This window comes from Pelodiscus sinensis, chromosome 14 (genome assembly GCF_049634645.1).
Source record: "Pelodiscus sinensis isolate JC-2024 chromosome 14, ASM4963464v1, whole genome shotgun sequence".
Taxonomy (NCBI): Eukaryota; Metazoa; Chordata; order Testudines; family Trionychidae; genus Pelodiscus; species Pelodiscus sinensis.
Window position 1 is genome coordinate 44470643 of NC_134724.1, and position 15104 is coordinate 44485746.

The window sequence follows — 15104 nt, forward strand, 5'->3', positions numbered from 1 at the left end:
AGAAGTTCCCTAGCCTTCCTCACGCATGCCATGAATTGCTTACAGTGCTTGAGCTAGGAAGTGATGTGAGCTTGTCCGAGGCACTGAACACACCGTGAATGTCCATCAGACACCATGGATACCTGTCTTGAAAGCCTGCAAGATGGGCAATGCTTGAAACCCGGGGAACCAAGCATCCCAGGGAGAAAAAATGGCTAAATGTAAAAAGGGCCTCAACAAGAGGAAAAAAATTTAATGAACTACAGCTATTTAACAAGCTAACAACTATTAACACAAAAACTAACATTGCTAACTAACTCTATCTAACAAGATTTTCAAATTATTTGGAGGGTAGCTCTTGCTTCCAACTGAAGCTGGCAGCAGCAGAGAAAGAACTGAAGGGATGACTGCCTGCGTATGTGGAGAAGCCTCACCAATGCATGCCTGCTGCCCTTTTTGGGCAACCTACCGAGGTCACTGCTATCTAACTTTTCCAACTACATGTGCCCCAGGCACCTACGGTGGAACACCCACAGGGACACTCTTCGACCATCCCTAACCATCTTGTCTAGGAGCCATTGATAGACCTATTGTTTATGAACCTGTCTGGTTCTTTTTCAAAATCCATTATAGTTTTGGCCTTCACGACATCTGCCAACAAGTTCCCCACAAGTTGACTGTGTGATGTGTGAAGAAGTACTTCCTTTTGTTTGTTTTAAACCTCCTGACTATTAATTTAATTGAGTAACCCTGTGTTCTAGTTTTATGTGACGGAGTAAATAATACTTCTTTATTCACTTTCTCCACATCAGTCACAATTTTACAGACCTCCATCATATCCCCACTTGCTTGTTTCTTTTCAAAGTAGTTTCTCTCTTAATCTATCCTCATATGGAAGCTGCTTCATACCCTTAATCATTTGTTGCCCTTCTCTGTACCTTTTCTATTTCTCATGTATCTTTATTTGATATGGGGTGACCAGACCTGCATATAATATTCAAGGTATAGGTGTACCGTGGATTTATATAGTGGCATTATGACATTACCTGTTTAATGATCTATCTTTTTCCTAATGGTTGCTAACATTGTTAGAATCATGAACTCAATCATTTCATGAACACTTTCATCCAAGCTGCCATCCTCTTTCAAATCCAAAATCAGTTCCCCTATTTGTTAAAATAAAATCTAGAACAGCTTCCCCTCATGGTGGTTAATTAAGCTTTCTTCACCTTCTAAAATAAAAAAAAAAGTCTCCAATACATTCCAAAAACTTCTTGGATAATCTGTGTCCTGCTGCGTTATGTTCCCAGCAGTTGTCTGGATACCTGAAGTCCCCCATCACCACTAAGTCCTATGCTTTGGATGATTTTGTTAGTTGTTTAAAAAAAAAACTCATTCCCCTCTTCTTCCTGGTTAGGTGGTCTGTAACAGGCATTTGACAAATATAACACAACAAACAAGACTAAGTGTTCTAAAATGTTATTGCTCTTTCTTTAATAGCTTGAGAAACACATAGATCAGTCCAAAATAATAAACCCCTTACTCATTTCCCTGATTCAATTTTCTGAACTTTGAACCTCTCTACTCTAAGTCAGATAACTTCCTCTGGTCTTGATTGGTCCCACATCTAATCCCCCTATACCTACCATGCTACAACTTGGTAATGCCTGTTTCACGAGGCATAAGGGATCAGTCGGCAAAAGCTTCCCCAGCTGATCCATCTGCGTGTAGACTACCGTGCTATGCCGGATCAGCTGATTGTCGGCACAGTGCAGCGGCCATGTTTATTTTAATGAAGTGGGGATTATTTAAATCCCCGCTTCTTTGCCTATGCCAGGTAAACTAGTTCACATGGCTCCATCGACGGAGCCATGTAGTCTAGACATACTCTATCTATCATCAAGACTTCACAAATGGAAACATGCCCTACAAAGTATTGTCTTTGCTGCAACATTAACTTGAGTTATAATTCAAGCACGGACTCTAATTCAAGTCCCCATTCACACAATAAATACCCTTAACGTGAGCAGGGTGATGTTTTTATTTGAGTTAAAGACTAGGGTACAGACTAATACTCAAGCTAGCAAAACTCGTCAACTGCTAACATGAACACTGCAGCATGGAGAAGGCTGTCCATTTGAGTGTGGCTAGTTTTCTAGTGTTTTCCACAATTCCCTCATGTGCCTAGAAATGACAGACTATTTCTCTCCACAATTCACTTGCATAGAATTCATAGAGAATTCATATCCTGACCACCCACTTCCATTCCTCTACTGTTTCTCATTTGTTCATTCATCATTTATAAGATGCATTCTTTTTAATTTGGCATTTGTCATCCTTTTCAATTCATTTTCATTCATCAATTGCTCAGTTACCATTTGTCAGATTTCTCAACATATTCTGATGTGCCAGCACGGCTTGTTCATCATGTTAGGCAAATTTGTCTTTTTCTGTATTCCATCCACTCATTCATCAGCTCCTCAACCCTTGGGTTTTTTTGCACATAGTGATTGCCTCACAGATATTCATTGGCTTCGCTAATTTGCTTCAGTTTGGCCTTGGTTTGGCCTCATTTGTTTACTGTCATTCCCCTTTGACATGTGTCAGCTTTGGTGGTTGCTTGCTGCTGGCTCCAAAACTATTTGTCTGTCTCCATTTGTTTTCAGGAGCATCTATAGTCTCTTACTTTCTTGTGCTAGTGAGGGATGCTATTGGCAACTCCACAATGTCTGTCATTTGTTCACCAGCCTAAATTAGGAGTATCTAAATTCAAATCAATGGCGTTGCTCCCAATACCCACTGCTGTACAAGAACACACTCACAGGCAGGGGAAGTAGGAGTGCAGGGGGGTTGCAGAAACCCCAGATTTTGCACCCTGCTTCCCCCAAACCCAGGGGCTGGCTCCATTGGCCTCAGGTCCCATCCTCCAGGCAGCCCCCGCCCCCGAGGGTCCCACCATCCCTGATGATTTCAGCACCTCCCTGGGGTCCTGCCATCCACTGTACCCATGGGCTCTGCGGCCTGTCCTCTCTGAGGTCCAGGCCAATAGCAACAGAAGCTCCACTGCCACTTGGGATCCTGCTGCCAGCCCAGGGCTCCACAGCCACCTCCAGCTATGGCTAGGTTACCAACTCTCCTGGACCAAAAGGATCAGACAATTTGCAGCTATGCCAGGAAAGCTGACAACCCAATGTGGGACACGGTGGGGGGTGAACAGGTATAGAGTGTAGAGAAGCTCAGCAGCTCTACCCTAAAATTAGTTCCAGGGGCACAGCAGACTTTGCCCTATAATTGGAGTATAACTAGACAATTATACAAATGATAAAGATATATTGCTACTTTAGCCAATAGTTTCCTCAGAAGATCCACTGTAGGACTGAAAAGCAGTTGTGGGCGCCGCTCTCTGTGCCACTAAAAGATTGTTGTTGTTGTTGCATGTCAAGGGAAAGATGGGGAACATACTTCGTGGATACATAAGGGTCAGGATTTCGTTAATAGTAAATTATAGCTGTCATTCATTACAGTGGGGATGGCCACATTTTCAGAAACCAAAGGTTGTACCGACAGTTTCCTGGGATCCTGAGTGCCACTCCTAAACTATCTTAGAAACAATATTTTAAAAATAGATTACAGTAAAAAATGTGGATGTATATTTTCCTAGCTAGATGAATAGATATTGCTTATTTAAGAACAGTAACAAGGGGAAAACATATAGCATTGCAGTTATTGTAAGAAAGAAGTCATGATTTGCATTATAAGCCCCTACACTACACTTGGGCCTAAACACTTAAACAATTCTGTATTATAATTTGTTCATCTATGATCCTAAATTAGTCAAAGATGCAATTCATCATCTATACCTTTAAATAAATAATAAAGAAATCTGAGTTATGAAAAAGAGAAGACAAATCCCGAAGCCTCTCATCCAAACAATTTTATTGGTAACAATAAAAAAGTTCTCAAAATTTTCTTAGGTTTACTCTCAATTAATACATCTCAGCATGCTGTATTCCAGTAATATTTTTAACATTAACTGTGTTACAGACAGTTACTCATATATCAAACATCTTTTCAGCAGCGTTTTTTCTAGTGCTGTGTCTTTATTATAATAATTCCCCATGTTTTTAATCTAACTGGTTTTGAATTTAATAAATCTGGATTAAACAACATTGTTCAGATGTCAGTTATTTTATACATATTCTCTCTCTCTTTCCCCCGCCCCCTTATTCTGTCTTCAATTCTGTAGAGTGTTTAGCAAGGAACATATGTATGAAACATTTTTCCTTACTAGCATACTATTTAGACCTGGGTCAGAATATAAGAAAGTTAGTTAAGAAAGAAAAATACTTTTGCAAGCACAGAAAATATATTTCTTAGTTGCACTGCAATTTTAAAAAAATCTTCCACATAATGTGTCAGATTCATCCCTGGTATAACACTATTTAAGATGATGATGTTAAAACAGGGCTGAAATTGGACCAATGTCTTTGATTTATACAGAATCATAGAAAAAGATTAATAGAAGGAACTTAGAACAGTAAAAGAATCCCATCACTCTAGCAGTAATGTAGATTAATAACAATGCTTTCTAACATTGCACAAGTTATGCAATTAGAGTACCTATCAATCTGAATCCTTAATCCTGAATATATCCAATACACCATAAAGTAGTTATAAATTCAATATACTCACACCTGAAGAGATTAACATATATTATAGTTTGGACCTCTGTGGTCTGGCACCATCAGGAGTTTGCCGGACTGGGAAAGCTCAATTCTGGCCCTTCTGCTGACAGACTCCAAGCTTTCCTGGGGCTCATCAAGCTGCTGTTCCAGGCCCCCCTCATGGCTTCCTGCTGGGCTTTGCTTCCTGTCTCCAGGCTCCTGGCTGGGCTCCACTACTAGTCTGGCCCCAACCCCGGCCACTGGGTTCTGCACCCCCAGTCGGGCTCCACTGCCAGCCCCAGTGCCAGGCTCCTGGCTCCTCTCCCCGTCACTGGCCCCCTGTTCCACTCCTGGCTGCCAGACTCCCAGCTGCTAGGGCTTTCTGGGCCAGCAACATCCATGTCTTGCCAGACCACAGATGTGGCCAAATCAGAGAATCCTGGACCAAAAGGGTTTAACCTGTATACTTAAAATTAATATTTTCCACCATTTCCAGCCACACAAAAGGTATGTTTGTTATTCATATCGTATTTTTAAAGAAATACACATCTGCCAAAATATTTTCTTGCTCTATTAATTTAATAGTAAAAATACCAATTCATACCCTCACAACAAAGAAGTTTCAAAGATAGCAATGGCAGACGAACAGCCAGTCTACAAACTACATTGTTTTCCCCACAAAGAATTCTGTAGTTTCTTACCCATATAACAAGAAGAAAAATGTTATTATCAAAGACAGCTTATGAAATGTGATCTTGAAGTCCCAAAAGCTTTTGTACTCGGTGTTTAGTAATATTTATAAACATAATGCTACAAGATAAGCTGTCCCCTAAGGCTTTTTAGAATGTTGTAGAATTGCTACAAATACATCAGTAATTGCATTGACTAATTGAACTCCATTATTAAATGAGCTGTATTCTGTTACAAATGTTGAGACTCACTTTTGGATGCATCATAAAATTACAATCTATTGACTATAATCTGCAAAATGATTTAGCCTACTGTATTATGATTTTGTTGTTGACATTAAGGCCAAAAATCAGATCTACTCTGCTGTTGCCAAAAATGTAGTACAGGTTGAACCTCTCTAGTTCAGCATCCTTGGGACCTGACCAGTGCCAGACCAGAGAATTTGCCAAACCCCAGAAGGTCAATATTATCTAGAAGCATTATCAATACAGGAAGTCCCCGGGTTATGTACAAGATAGGGACTGTAGGTTTAGTCTTAAGTTGAATTTGTATGTAAGTCGGAACTGGTACATATTGTAGGGGAAACTCTAGCCAAACATTTCTCCAGAGCTCAGATTTATTCTCCCACACCTCACTTCCCTCAGTCCTTTATTCTCAAGCTGAGGTGTCTGCTGAGAAAAGCCGCTCCGCGACTCCCTGGTCTGCTGGGGGGGGGGCGCTAGTTTCTCGTCTCCCTGGTCTGCTGGGTGGAAGCAGCTAGTGCGGGGTTGCCTCACCCCGTTTGTAAGTAGGGATCTGATGTAAGTCGGATCCATGTAACCCGGGGACTGCTTTCTGGGTTCTTTGAAGACATTTTGGGTAAATTAGAGCTAAATAAGAGCACAGGACACTGGGAGCCAGGACTGGTGGCTGTAAACAAACTTTATGAGACCTCAGGAAACTTTATGGAACTATACTCATGATAAGTGGACATCCAACTAACTAAAATCGTGCCGGACCACAGATGTTGCTGGAGAGTTACAGACTAGAGAAGTTCAAACTATACAACATATCATGTATAATTCAAAATGAAAGGAATACAAACTACTAGGTATGCACAATGCCTTTACGAAAACTGACATTCACAATACTTTTTACACTCTGTAGCACAAGACAGTTCTACAAATCAACTTTCTTATTTGCTTCTAGTTTTGCCTGGGACTTGACATTTTCATTTTATCTTTAAGAGCTTCTATCTTCATATTTTAATAAGTTTTCCATTTAGGCTATTTTTCTTACTGACATTTAATAAGAATGGTGACAGACTAGAAACAGTACACTGAGATAATAAGCAGGGGTTTTCACTATACTTGAACTATTTTACTAGTACAAGAGAATCCTTCTAAAGATCTCAAATATCTTGAGTATTTTACATATTTCATACCTCTTCGGTGTTTAAAGAATGAAGATCATAGTTTAATATGATCAACTAAGAGATGTATGCTCACTTAGATGAAGGTCATGACCTTGACTATAATGAGCCCCCAAAGTGGATGTATAATGAATTTTCAGAATGCATTTTGAGCACTAATACACTTACCTTAAATTGTATTAACCTTTTACTTGCATAGATTTTTGCTAACATTGTGAAGTTACATATGATTCTATTGCTGAGATTTCCAGAAAAACCCTACAGACTTTCTAGAATTAGTGTCAAAGGTTATTATAATTGATACAGTTTGCTACTGTTCATGAAGTTAAAAGTTCTTAAAAATGGACTATGAAAATAGCTGCTGATTTTTTATTTAAATCAATGTTTTTATCTTTTTAATCATCAATAAAATACTAAATTTCTCATTTAAAAATAAATGTTACAATTAAATCTTATCATAAACATGCTACACATACTCTTACAATCTCATTAAAAATAATTACTGGCTCTAGTCTGTTCAGCCTAACAATCAGCTCTTACTACTTGAAAGTTCGGAGCTTTCAATTTCTGTTTCTCAGCAGACATACATGAGCAAAGACAGACAGTGGCTGGATATGACAGTTTTTGTTCTGTGCTTATGTGGTGATGGACCTGGGTCAAGCAAGACAGAGGAGTGAGTAAAGACACTGACTTAAAGACAGAGGAACAGTATCTAGGAAAGGACAGAGGCAGCATGAAAAGGAACAGTGGACTGGACTGGAAAGAAAAAGGGAAACATTCAGCATTGACACAGATTCCTATATTCCCCCACACTTTTGCCACAGAAAAACTGTCATGACCTCAGGGTGTCAGAGAGACCCTATCTGTGAATAGTTTGAAGAAATTCATTCTCTGCATAAAAAAAAAAAGGAAAAAGTATCAAGTGTAAACAGTGCAATAAGATAATGTAGGGCTTAGCTGCAAGAATTAAACATCATAAGGAAAAATGATTTGGGAGAAAATGATTTGGATGACGATGAGGATGTGTCTGAAGAACAATGTAGATCAACTTTGCAATTTATCATTCTTCATCTTTCTCTATGCCTTATAGTATCAGTGTGAATTAACAAGTAAATTTCCAAGGTGACTGCTATGTTGGATGTTGCTATATAGCACAGAAAGTGGCCGTTAAGAGAAATCTAGAGTTGCCAGTTGCCACTGAGTGCCATTATTTTATTTTATATTACATAATACACACCTCTTCTTTCGGAACATCATGCTCACAGACCATAATGGTCAGTTTAGTCCCTATTTTACTTCAGCATAACTCAGCTTTCCCAAAGGGAAAAAAAGGGTTAACAATGTTTCATAACTTGTTCTTCAAGATGTGTTCACGTACTTTCCAATTCAGGTGTGTGCGTGAAGGGAAACTTTTTTTAGCAGCCTCTGTAGGGTCATCCAGGGAGCCACCTGGAGTAGCGCTGGTAATGGCACTTTTACCAGCTGACCTGCTGACCTCCCACTTGCTTGGTTCCTTCTTGCCAGTTACTCCAACAGAAGGGAAAGAGGGTGGACATGAAAAACACATCTCTAAGAACAACACTTGCAAAACGTTAGTAACCATTTTTTCTTCTTCATGTGCTTGTTCATGTCAATGCCAATTGAGGTGACACCCAAGCTGTAACCTAGGAGGTGGGTTCAGAATTAGCTCGCCACTGATTGAAGGATTTCCCTACCTACAGTATCATCATTATGGGCCCGCCAATCAATGAAATAATGGGCCCTAAATGTGTGAATTGGGGACTAAATAGCTGCCCTGCATATGTCTCAAATCAGAACTTGGGCTAGGAAGGCCATAGAAGAGGCCATGGCCCTTGTGGAATGTGCTGTAATAGCAGGTGCAGATACACCTGCTAACTCATAGCATTTGCAGATACAGACCATGATCCAAGAAGTGTGCTGAGAGGAAATGGAAAGAACTCTCTTGCGCTCTTCATTTGCTTATAAAATATAAAATGTGAGCACTCTACGGGCATCCAGGGAGTGCACCAGCTGTTGTCATACACTAGCATGAGGCTTAGACTAGAACACCGAGAGAAAGATGGCCTAAGTGAAACTGTGACTCCACCTTAGGGAGGAAGACCAGGTGAGGCCTGGGCTGCACTTTGTCCCTGTGGAAAACCATATAAGATGGATCAGATGTGAATGCTCTCAGCTCTGAAACTCTTCTGGTGGACATGATCACCACCAGAAAAGCTACCTACCACGAGAGGTCAAGGAGCGAGCAAGAAGCTAGCGGCTCATGGGTACATCAGTCTTGAAAGGACCTAGATGAGGTCCCATGCGGAAGCGGTTGCTTCATCTGAGGAAAGGATGTATCTAGCCCCAAGGGATTTATGAAAACAAAGCTGCTCCCATTCCCAGGATGGAACTCAGAGATAGCTGCCAGATAAACTCTGACCAAAGAAAGGGCTAACCCGTGCTCCTTCAGGTGGAGGAGATAGTCAAGGATGAGAGGAATGGAGGTCTGGGATGGGGAGACCTGGTACTCATTACACCAGCATGAGAACGTCTTCCACTTAGCCAGGTAAGTGGCCCCGGCAAATGGCTGCCTATTGCCTAAAAGAATCTGCTGGGCCTGGAGGGAGCTTTGAAGTTCTGTGATATTTAACCATGGAGCTTCTATGCCATGAGATGCAGGGATGGGAGGTCCAGGTACCATAAATGCCCATTGTTCTGCAAGATAAGGTCTGGGTAAAAAGAGAGCTCGATGGATGATTCCACTAACATCTCTAGGACCAATGTGTACCAGTGCTGGCATGGCCAAGCCAGTGCCATCAAGATCCACATGGCTCTCTCCCTGCAGATTTTGAGAATAACCCTGTCAATCAGGGCACAGGGAATGTACAACAGCTGGATCTTCCAGTACAGCATGAACGCAACTTTTGCATCCCCAGATTGTGCAAAAGAGTGGGCATTTCCTGCTGAAGTCTGTTGTGAGCAGATCAATCTGGGGAGTTCCCCAGTGGCAGATGATAGAGTGGAGAACATCATTCTTCACTGGCCACTCGTGGCTGAGGAAGGACCTGCCTAGGCAGTCTGCCACTACATTCTGGATCCCTGGGAGATCAGAAGTTTCCAGAATAGGAAAGCTTTGTTGATATAAAACATAGCAGTGGTACTATCTGTCAGAACTGTAATGCTTTGACCTCCCATAGTGGCGTGGAAGGTTGGACAGGTCAAATGAACTGCCCTGAGCTCCTTGACATTGATGTGCTGGAGCATCTTGTCATCTGACCATCTGTCTTGGGTCCACACGACCCCAAAGTGCACTCCCCCCCCCCCCCCACCTGAGATCTAATGCATCTGTGACTAGCATCAAGCTGGGACACTTGAAAGGGGACACCCATGTACACCACCCAGAAGTCCACCCACTATAACAGGGACTGGAGGTCATTCAGTGGAATAGTTAGTACCTGCTCTAGTACACTGAAAAAAGCCAAACCTGGACCAGCCTGAATCTCAGTCTGGCATGCGCAACCACATATGTGCACGCCACCATGTGACCAAGAAGGCCCAGGCAGCTCCTGGCCATGATGCAGTGATTGTATGAGTCAGCATGTCCCTGTCACTCATCCTAGGCAGTGTGGAAATAGAGGCATCCATTGGGTAAGGAGTTGATGAGGTGGTCCTTGGCCGTTTGGGATGATGAGGACCAAAAGTCACTAACCCGGATGTCATGGAAGGTGGTCCCTGGGCCTAATGATATGTCCAAAAATTCCAAAACAGCCACTGTGATGGAGGTAGCCATTGTGGCTGCCACTGCATCTGGTGGCCTGTTAAATATCTAGGTGTTTGCCTGGTTCCCCTGAAGAAGGTGGACTCTCCTTTGGATAACAATGCCAAAGATGAAGACCACGGAGGAGCCGAGGAACCCTGCATCGGGGCCATGAATGAAAGGAGGAAGAACAGGAACAGGGCCGGGGGGAGTGTGGTGGGGCACTATGAGACCTCAGTGTATGAGGATGGGATGCTGGTGCCCGTGTGTGGTGCTGTGACCATGAATCCAAGGAGGACCGGTGCCAGTGCCTAGTGTGCAGAGAAGATGGTGTTTCATGCCTCAGTGCCAGAAGGTGGGCAGAGACAGGTGCCAGAGCTGGAGTCGAAGCTGGTGACCGATGAGAGTCTCTCCCCGACACTGATGCATGGTATGGCACTTGGAGTTGAGGGATGACCTTCCAGTACCAGTGCTGAACAAGCAAGGTGTGCACTCCATGCTCGGGACAGTTTAAGTATGCACCCAACCTATCAGAGAGGCATCAGTGGTGATCTGAATGCATGTCTTTTCTTGTTGGAATGGGACACCCATGCACACATTGGTGTTGTCCCACCACTGCAGGGATTTCATGACTTTTGGTGGGGTAATATTAGCATTTTATTTAGGTTATTCTGTGATTTATGTAGTTAGCCAATCTGGAGACAGTGCATGTGTAGTCGTGTATGTTTGACCACAAACATGTAGGCTCCTAAGTGTCCTAACACTTACAAACATGTGCTTGCAGAAACTCTTGGGCTGTTTATCACTACTGATATGAGGGTGTTCACAGTGTGAAATCTGCACATAACAGAATTCATTCCACACATGGATATAAAAAATTAGAGGGGATACTGGTGTTAGCCCTTACTATTCAATAAGTATTTCAGAGAGGAATACATCTCTTCAAAGCTTACTTGAAAATTGTGTTTGTACAGACACTAAATGCTAAATGCATACTCAGTCATTTGGCATGAACAAGTGCATTAATAATCAAAGTAATTACATACAGATAACAGATTTGAAAAATCTGATTTTGAAAGTTTTAAAGAATTTAACTACATACTGAAAAAGCAACACAGTGGCTAAAATAATTGAGAACTATTTTGATTCAAATCAGATGTCTGGTTTCTACTGCTGCTGAAGTTTACAAAGAGTTAACACAAACAGCAAAATCATTCAGTTCAGTAATATCAATAGCATCTCAATCCTTTGCAAGCATGAGGAAAAAGTAATAAAATAATCTGACGTGGCAATAAATCACAGGCCTGTTAATGGCTATGTTACTGTCAATAAAATGTGTTTTCCTTTACTGTCACAAACAAATAGAACCCCCTTAAACAACTCCTTTGCTGCAAATGCTTGGATTTCAATACAATATTCACAGTATAATATATTTTAGGAATTTTTAATGTACAACACAGAAGAAGAATTACATTTGGTTTTGGTCTAAAGTGTTGCATTTTAAATTCTAAAGTGTGCAAGGTTTTGTTTTAATTTGCTCTTGGAAAAGGTAATCCTTTTTTCCTAAGTGAATCACCTTAAGTATATCCAATTAATGGACAGGTTCCATGTATCATTTTGGTTGCTCATTTTGTTGAGAAAATATCTACTATTTGTGATATGCGTTCATTCTCAACATTCTGCTTGATTAGCTGAAACATGATACATTATTCAGCTGAGGCTGCTTATCCTCCATGGATCACTAAATGTTTTTAAGCTCATCAGTAAACTGGGCTTGCTGAATTATTATCTAAAGGGTATAAAAATGAATACTATTCAATATTGGATGGATACCTCCCATTTGAACAAGAGAAAGCTTTACTGATTACCTGTACCGTGTTTTAACATAATGACAAATACGATCCATGGTCATCAGTTAAATATGAATACACTTCTAAAAAGAATATGTTCCAAACACTTCTTTTCTTTAGTTAATAACAGCAATTTTTATGAACAATGTTATTTTAGTTCATAAATTGGGAAAGATCATGCAACATAATCTGGTCTTGTTTCAAAAACATCTATGATTGTATAGTAAATTAGATGTGTTAAAGATTAAAATCATGCCAAGTCTTTTCATTGGTGTTTTAATCAACATATCTAATGAGAATTATTCAGTTCATAATCAGAATGTGATATAACAAAGCCTTTTTTTATAATAATACAGATTGGACCTCCCTGGTCCAGCACCCTCCAGCTGTCCCAGACCTGGGAGTTTACCAGACTAGGAGAGGTGAGTTCTCCCCAGCTGCCTTCCCTACTCAGGGGCTCCATTCCCTGGGGCTCCCTGCCCCGTCACCTGCCCTGCTAAAGCTGGCCTGGCATGGCTCCCCACCTTGCTGCCTGCCCGCTGCTCCAGGGTTTCCCAGGGTGTTCTCCGGGGCCACGCAGGTGTTGTCTGCCCTGCTACCATCACAGGTTCCCCAGCATGGGGCTGCTTGGAGACCCCACCCTATTGCTAGGGCTGTCGTGCTACTGTGGGGATTCCAGACACCGCTTCAACCAGGGGGCTCCGCAGCAGAGGCTGCCCATCCACTCCAGCACTGCTGCCAAAGGGGGTTTCCTGGTGCTTCTGGCCAGGGCTGCCCGGCCACATGCAGCTCAGCTGCAGCCGGGGATTCCCCAGCTGGGGCTGGGACTCCCCGGCCACGTGGCCCCGCTAACACCTGGGGTTCCCCAGCCTAGGCAGAAGCTCCCCGGCTGCTGCCTTGTCCTATGAATGCTGGGGATTCCAGGCCAGGGTGCGGGCTCCCCAGATGCCACTTGCTCCAGCTCCCTAGCCTCTGCCCTGCCGGACCACGGATGTTGCCAGACCAGAGAGTTCCAGATTTGGGGGGGGAGGTTCAACCTGTACTAGCAAGACATTATTTTACTTAAAGGGGACATCGAATAAAACAGACAGAGCAATAACACAGATGGAAGGTATCATTTTTAGTGTGTCTTCAAAGGCTTCTTCCATGTGAATGTATAATATCCAAATGGTAGGGCTACATTCTGAAAGTTACAAGTTCATCAGTGTTCTGATTGTAAAAAATTCTCTGTGCTTTCCATAAGTTATTTATTCTACACAGTAATCACAGTTTATGAGGATGCCACATAAGAGCTGTATGAAATGTTCAAAACAAAACTGTAAAATATATGATACTTACCTGGGCTCAATTTAAGTTGCAAATTAAATCCCATTAACTTTTTTAACAATAACTGGGTTATTGGTTTGCACTTATTGTGAAATGTGCAGCTTGTCTGATAAAAAACACTCAGCAAAACTCAATGGTTTCAACTGAGTTTTATTTACAGATTTGAGCTAAACTGGACCCCAAATTCAAAGTGAAAACATAGTGAATTCAAACTCATAAGGCAAAGCCACTGAAAACGTTTGCACAAATGCCAAAGGAGGAAACTGATGAGATATATACAGTTTTAAGCATGTTGCAAATATTTAAAATCCATTGCCAGTTAAGAAACTGCCTGGCATGATTAAGAAAGCATTCTCACTTACCACAAGTGAGAGAGGCCTTTTCCATGAGACAACACCAATCAGTCCTGACAACAGCACCTGAAATCAAGTGAAAAGGGTCACCAAAGAGACATAGATTTTATATTAACACCTAAAGAACTTACAGTAGCTTTTTCAAAAAAGAACAATATTCAAACTGCAAGAAACCTAATTGGTTTCCAAAACTGTTGGGACTGGAAGGTGAAATACTGCAAGACTGGCTATTGAAACAAAGGCTGTGTCTAGACTACATCCCTTTTCTCAAAAAAGGGATGTAAATTAGACACTTTGAAATTGCAAATGAAGCCAGGATTTAAATTTCCTGCGCTTCATTTGCATAATGGCTACCGCGGTTTTTTTTTGAAATGGGGCTTTTTGATAGAAAAATGGCAGCTTAGATGGGGATCTTTCAAAAATAAAACCCTTTTTCGAAAGATCCTGTACTCCTCAAAAAATTAGGTTTACAGGATCTTTTGAAAAAGGGTTTTATTTTTGAAAGATCCCTGTCTAAACTGCCGTTTTTCTATCAAAAAGCCCCATTTCGAAAAAAAAACCACGGCTGCCATTATGCAAATGAAGTATGGGAAATTTAAATCTCGGCTTCATTTGCAATTTCGAAGTGTCTAATTTACATCCCTTTTTTGAGAAAAGGGATGTAGTCTAGAAATAGCCAAAGAATGTAGACCATATGTACAAGATGAGCGACTCTATCCTCGGAAGCAGTGACTCTTAAAAGTATTTGGCGTCATAGTGGATAATCAGCTGAACGTGAGTAAGAATAGTTCATCAAGAGAAATGATGGATTTGCCATCTCTAACAATTTTGAAAATCAATATAGAATGTTTTCTCTAAAAGATCTGTTTTAGGAATTATTTTGGTAGAAGTTTTATGGCCAGCGTTACATAGGAGATCAGACTAGAGTAGGAGTGGGCAATAAAACAGTGGTGGTTCACCAGGGTTAGCCACTGGCAGGCCGCTGCTGCTATATTTACCTGCGCCTCTGCAGGTATGCACAACTATAACTCCCATTGGCTCCAGATAGCCATTTGTGGCCAATGGGAGCTGCGG

General features: G+C 41.5%; 1 protein-coding gene and 1 long non-coding RNA gene across 4 annotated transcripts in view; one reads left to right on the forward strand and one right to left on the reverse strand.

The window, feature by feature from the left end:
- The window catches only part of ENTREP2 (endosomal transmembrane epsin interactor 2), a 354078-nt gene that overhangs the window by 221242 nt on the left and 117732 nt on the right, over positions 1 to 15104 (reverse strand). For both annotated transcript variants that reach the window (XM_075897722.1, XM_075897721.1), the window contains exon 2: positions 14040 to 14096. In XM_075897722.1, coding sequence (XP_075753837.1) covers positions 14040 to 14096 — 57 coding nt within the window. The remainder of the gene's footprint in view (positions 1 to 14039; positions 14097 to 15104) is intronic.
- Positions 1 to 15104, forward strand: part of LOC142818364 (uncharacterized) — a 35353-nt gene that overhangs the window by 16309 nt on the left and 3940 nt on the right. For both annotated transcript variants that reach the window (XR_012895868.1, XR_012895867.1), the window contains one exon: positions 12708 to 12773. This is a non-coding gene — a long non-coding RNA (uncharacterized LOC142818364). The remainder of the gene's footprint in view (positions 1 to 12707; positions 12774 to 15104) is intronic.